Genomic DNA, 6,686 nt, shown 5'->3' on the forward strand with positions numbered 1-6,686 from the left:
CATTTTTCCAGGGAAAGATTGTTCTGCTAAACATACTTCATAAATTTAGAGATGATGATAGAAAACAAATGACTGACTTGGGTCAATGGAAATGTTTTCAAACACTTCCCCTGTCACTTCATGTGTGATATTGGACAAGTCACTTAGCTTCTTTCAACCTCAATTTCCTCATCAGTAAAATAAAAGGGTTGAACCAGAAGTCTCTAAATTCCTTCCAGTTATACATCTGTGGGTCTATAAGCACTTATCTGGCATATTTCAAGGGGGAATACTTGCATTGGGAAAGAAGTTGAAAGAGTAGGAGGTGGGGTCATTGGATTATAAAAGCATAGAGTCTGTGGTGGAAGGGACCTCAGAGTCCATTTAGTTTGACTCTCTACATTGGCTTTCATCCCTTCTAACCTAAGACTCTGTAGGTACTTTTATGAATACAAACTTCAAAGAGTGTTAGAATTGGAAGAAAACTTATAACATTTTTTGGAGGGGTGAAGGCAGAGTAATTGGGGTTAAGTGACTTGCCCAAGGTCACACAGCAAGTAAGTGTGTCAAGTGTCTGAGACTGGATTTGACCTCAGGTCTTCCTAACTCCAGGGCCTGTGCTCTACTCACTGTGCCACCTAGCTCGACTGAAACTTATAGAATTTTTAACATTCCTCTTTATTTTACAGAAGAGGATATTAGGGTTCATGTAGGGTCATTGGATTATAAAAGCATAGAGTCAGTGGTGGAAGGGACCTCAGAGTCCATTTAGTTTGACTCTCTACATTGGCTTTGATCCCTTCTAACCTAAGACTCTGTAGGTACTTTCATGAATACAAACTTCATAGACTGTTAGAATTGGAAGGAAATTTATAGCATTTTTTTGGAGGAGTGAAGGCAGAGTAATTGGGGTTAAGTGACTTGCCCAAGGTCACATAGCTAGTAAGTGTGTCAGGTGTCTGAGGCTGGATTTGACCTCAGGTCTTCCTGACTTCCGGGCCTGTACTCTACTCACTGCGCCACCTAGCTCGACTGAAACTTACAGAATTTTTAACATTCCTCTTTATTTTACAGAAGAGGATATTAAGGTTCAAAGGCATATTTAACTTTCCCATGGATATTTCATCATCAAATGAGTCATAATTTCCTTGATATGATTACTTCCTCTAAGATCATGTTACATCCATTTTGCGTCTTTGTAAATAGTCTTCAAAAGTTACTGTGGTAAACAAACAAAAAAAAACAAGCAAAAATATACAAAAATTCATTGCCTTGTGAACCACCAACTTTCTGGTGATAGGCTTCTCTAATTTAGCTAGTCCTAGGCTACTTGACACATAATCCATTGCAGGACTCATATTCCCTAAAGCCTTTTAAATTAGACTGAAAATGTCAGAGCTTGTGGTCGGTTGGTAAAGACTCGTAGAGTTTGTATTTCATAACATGTTTTGATATGAAGAGGCACAATTATGGTATAAAGTAACAGATTTAGCTCAAGATTTCTTCCTGAAAATAAGTCTTGATTAAATAGTTGAACAATAACCTAAATGCATATTTTCTAGTTTTAAATAAATTTTAATAATTTTTTTGTCTTAGCTCAAATATTCTATCCTTTTTTATGTTATTAAATGTAAGTGTATATTACATAGTTGATCTAAAATATTATTTAGGGATTCAGTTAAACCTGAGATTTCATTCGTATTTGAAACTCCCAGGTGAGGAAACTCTACCAATGAAAGTCAGTACCTTCTATGCAACTTATATTCTTTGAAAGTTATCTAGGGCAATGAGAGATCACACTTTCCACGTTCACATAACCAGCATGTGCCACATAGAGGAAATGAACTCAGGTCTTCATGGCCAACTTTCTATCCACTATATTACACTGCATCTAAAAATTGCATTTAGATTTTTTTATGTCCACCCTTTACTGAACATTTATTTCCCTTATTATCCTCATTAAGCAAACATGTGATTGTGGTTAGGTAGCCATTAATCAGAAGTAAAATTATATTTTTTTGCTAGCTTACTCTGTACTTCAGCACATGGAACCCAGACTGCATCAAAGCCTTTCCTTGGTACTCCTTTCCTTCAGTCAGAATATGTACTCCTTTTTTACTGACACAAATTCTTTACCTTTACTTGATTGTTCTTTATCACACTCTGGTAAAGACTTAGTGAGTTCTATATGCACATTGGGGAACCACAATTGTTTCTGAGTATTTAACTTATAAAGTCTTTGTTCTTTTTGTAAACCCTTTCATGACATTGGGCAATAAGTCTAAAGTCTCTCATATTCTGAAACTGAGGTGGCAGGTTAAAAACAGCAATAAGAAATAAACAGTAACTATTTATTAACTGTAATAAATAGCTGATATATATATATGTATATATATATATATATATATATATAGTGCTCACATTTTAAAAGATGCTTTGAATTTTTTTTCTCATTTAAACCTTACAACAACTCTGTGAAGTAAGTATCAATATTAATATCCCCACTTTATAGATGAGGTAATTGATGTTCAGAGAGGTTGTATTTACACATGTTCACATAGCTGTTAAGTGTTGAGTTGGGATTTGGATAAAAGTGTTTTTAAGTCCAGAAATCAGTCTATCTACTATAACATACTGCCTCACCCACTTTTCTGCCCAGTCAGTTTCCAATCAGTCTGAGCAGCATGTATTAGGATGGGAACCATGTCATCACCATTCTCCCCCTCCCTGAGCACTTCTAGCTATTGTTTATATACATAATGATGCAAACTGACACAAACTAAAATGATTTTATGTGAGTCTCTTTTTACAGGAAAACTGTTTCTTTCCATTCTGGGGTTTGAGATAAATCAAATATCGTCTGAACTTTCATTTCAATTAAGGTAGCCACATAAGGGTCAGACACCTGAATGTCTGGCCTAATAAATGTGTACATCAGAATAACTCAGTCTCTAGGAAGCTAGGTCCTTGAGTAGATCCTCACACCAAATCAAAACAGAGGAAAATTGGGAGGGTTGTTGAGGCAAGTTTATCGCACATTAGCCTAAGTGGATATATAAAAATGAAGCATGTACTGTAGAAAGTACAACAGTTCTTCTGTGAGAGGACCTGGGTCCTAGTTCTGGATTGAACATTTAATTATGTGACTCACTGTAAATGTCTTAGCCTCAAATTTCTCATCTGAATAATGGGAAAAAATATTTATACTTTTTACCTTCCAGAAATGTTGGGTGAAAAGTAAAACTTTAAACCTCTATAGAAATGGGATTAGTTATATGGTTTTGACTAAAGAAGCATCTCAAAAATAAGACATTTAATAAATCTATTAATTATGAAAGTATACCCTCATGGTAGAGCTGAAGCACTCCCCAAGAGCCAACAATACCCACTCCGTGAAAAATCAACAACTTCCTACATGTCTAGTTCAGTGATTCTTTTTCTCCCCACTTATCATCCTCATGATGTCTCTGTGGCATTGGACACTGTCCTCCCTCGGTTTCAAGAGACTATACTTTCCTTCTCTTCCTACCTTTAATAATAATAATAGCTATCATTTATATAGTACTGCAAGGTTTGTGAATGGATATACACATATTATCTTATTTTATTCCCACAACAACTGTGGATGGTAAGGACTATTAATATATTTATTTTAGTTATAAAGATCCTGAAGCAGTCAGAGAGTAAGTGGCTTGCCCAGGATCATACACCTTTAGACCATGATCCCTGTTGAAATGCAACCCCTCCTGATTAGTTATATTTCTTTTACACATTAGTAAAAATATCATTCAGATACTTTATTGAGAATAGAAAGAAATAGTTCAAAAACTGGAAAGATCACATGAGATCATGTATGGAAAGCATCTCTATAACATCTCTCATATCTGTAACCCTCATTCCAATCATATGGCTACTACCCTAGTTTAAGCCCGCATCATCTCTCATCTGGACTATTGCCATAACTTCCCAATTGGCCTCTCTGTTTCTAACCTTGCTCCCCTCTGATCCATCATATATTCAGCTGTCAAAGAACATTTTTGTAGTATGCATTGGCCCATGTCACTCTTTTGCTCAAAAATCTTCACTTAGTCTCTGTTGTCTCCTGCATTCAAAGCACATCCCTCCATTTCACTTTTCAGTGACACTCTAGTTACACTTTCTAGTATTATTGCACTTGACCTTCTTGGCCTCTACATTCTAATCAAATATGTTGTTCTCTATACATGGCATTCCATTTCCAATCTTTTTTACTTTGAACTTTATGGTCATAATTTATGTCTGGAAAGCACTCCATCCTAACCTCTTTTTCTTAGAATGCCTAGCTTCCCTCTACACTTAGTTCAAGTGCTGCCTACTATACAAGATCTATCCTGAGCCCTCCAGTAGTACTTTCTGAAGCCCTTCAGAAATTATTTTTTTAATTTGTATATAGCCAGCATTGCATAGTGTATAGAGTGAACTTCAGAGTTAGGAAGATATGGTTCAAGTCCTGTCACTGACACATTCTGGCCTCTCACCCTAAGAAAATCACATCTAGTTACTCTCTCCCTGTATTCCATATTTACATGAGGTTTCCCCAGAATAAAATGTAAATTCTACGAGAGAAGGTATTTCTCTGTGTGTATGTGTATGTGTGTGTGTGTGTGTGTATGTGTGTGTTTGAATGACCAGAATAGTGCCTGACAGTCACCTAATAAATGTTTGCAATGAAAACTTAAAATTCTCTTTAAATGTCAACTGCTTTTTATATATTATGGTATACTGATTACAATATACTATTATATATTATACAAATAAACTGTACTTATAGTGTGAACTATATTCAATATATAATTATAAAATATACTATATGCTAATAGACCATACTTATTTGAATGTAGCATTTTATTAATATACCATATACTAATATACCATGTTTATTGCAATACCCTATATGCTATACTTATTACAATACACTATTACTATTTTAGTGTCAAGAAAAATGCCCAGATCAGAAGGCTGGGAACCCAAATATAAACTTCGCCTGTCTTGGTGTTTTACTTGTGGAAAACATACTGAAAGGGGGAAAATACGGTAGGTACCATAGAGAAATGAGGTCACTTATGGTACAGCAGATTCTCCACTTGACGTTGCCTATTCCCTCTCCTTCCATGTTTCTGTTTCCTATTCTTTAGTATTTTCTGTATAGGTGGAGCCAACTGTAATGGGGCAGGGAAACCAAACAGTGGTACAGGAATTTGTTCTAGCAGGACTATCAGAGACACCTATAGGACAAGCAGGGCTCTTTGTGTTGTTCTTCTTCTTCTATGTTTTGACTTGGGTGGGCAATGTACTCATCATGGTCACAGTGGCCTCTGAAGCCCGTCTGCATTCATCCCCAATGTATTTCCTCCTTGGCAACCTCTCCTTCCTGGACCTGTGCTATTCATCAGTGACTACTCCCAAACTCCTAGTTGACTTCCTGGCAGAAAAGAAGCTCATCTCCTATGGACAATGCATGGTACAGCTTTTTGTCTTGCATGTCATTGTTGCAGCTGAGATGTTCTTGCTCACAGTTATGGCATATGATCGCTATGTTGCTATCTGTCGACCTCTTCACTACACCACCATCATGAACTGGGGAATATGTTGTTTGTTAGTGATTGCCTCTTGGATGGGTGGCTTCGTGCACTCTACAATCCAAACAATTCTGACTGTCTGCTTACCTTTTTGTGGACCAAACCAGGTAGACAACTTCTTCTGTGATGTCCCTCCAGTCATCAAACTTGCTTGCACAGACACCTTTGTCATTGAATTGCTGATGGTGTCCAACAGTGGCTTGATCTCCACCACTTGTTTTGTAGTCTTAATTTCTTCTTACACTGCCATCTTGTTGAAGATACGTTCTAAGGAGGGGCGAAGCAAGGCACTTTCCACCTGTGGCTCCCACCTCATGGTAGTGACACTCTTTTTTGGGCCATGCATCTTCATTTATGCTCGACCTTTCTTCACCTTCTCTGTGGACAAGTTAGTTTCTGTATCCTACGTTGTCATCACCCCCATGTTGAACCCACTCATCTATACCTTAAGGAACAAAGAAGTCAAGTCAGCAGTAAGGAAAGTCTGGGTCAAGTGTTGAATTACCTGGTAGAAGCTAGAGGCATGAAGACAGAAGGGTTAGATAGAGGATAGTAACCCCAATGGTGAGAGTACAAATTTTGGGTCTTCCAGGAGCAAACACTAAAATAGTAACTTAATTGTTTAATTCCCCTGCACCATTGCTCTCTACCTGTTGCTGTTAGAATTAAATGCGGAAATTAGTCCCTACCACTGTCTTTTTATAAATCACCATTCTGTCACCTATTGTGTCTTTTTAATGTAAAGATCTAATCATTTTGTTACTCAAAAAAACACTCTAGGTTCCCCATTGCCTACCAAAGTCCAAACCTAGCTTAAAGTTAAAGGACAAATCTACCATCACAGTTTTATCCCCTCTATACCCCCTCAGGCACTCATTCCTTCAGACAAACTTAATCACTCCTGCCCAAATATACTATTCTTTTTGCCTTTACTCTTCACCATTTCTTAAATTACTAATGCTCTCCTACCACAACTATACCTGTTGATTTCCTTCATGTCGTTCAAGGCCCAGCTCTAAAGCCAAATTTTCCAATAAAACATTCTATAATTCCTTAAGCCAAAAGTAACCTATTATCATGCTTTTGGAC

At 37.0% G+C, this 6,686-nt stretch overlaps 1 protein-coding gene across 1 annotated transcript; it reads left to right on the forward strand.

Moving 5' to 3' along the window:
* Positions 1–5,182: 5,182 nt before the first annotated feature.
* On the forward strand, positions 5,183–6,097 carry LOC118829753 (olfactory receptor 4Q2-like). Its single transcript, XM_036736647.1, has one exon. The coding sequence runs from the start codon at positions 5,183–5,185 to the stop codon at positions 6,095–6,097; it is 915 nt and encodes a 304-aa protein (XP_036592542.1).
* Positions 6,098–6,686: the final 589 nt, after the last annotated feature.

This window comes from Trichosurus vulpecula, chromosome 8 (genome assembly GCF_011100635.1).
Source record: "Trichosurus vulpecula isolate mTriVul1 chromosome 8, mTriVul1.pri, whole genome shotgun sequence".
Taxonomy (NCBI): Eukaryota; Metazoa; Chordata; class Mammalia; order Diprotodontia; family Phalangeridae; genus Trichosurus; species Trichosurus vulpecula.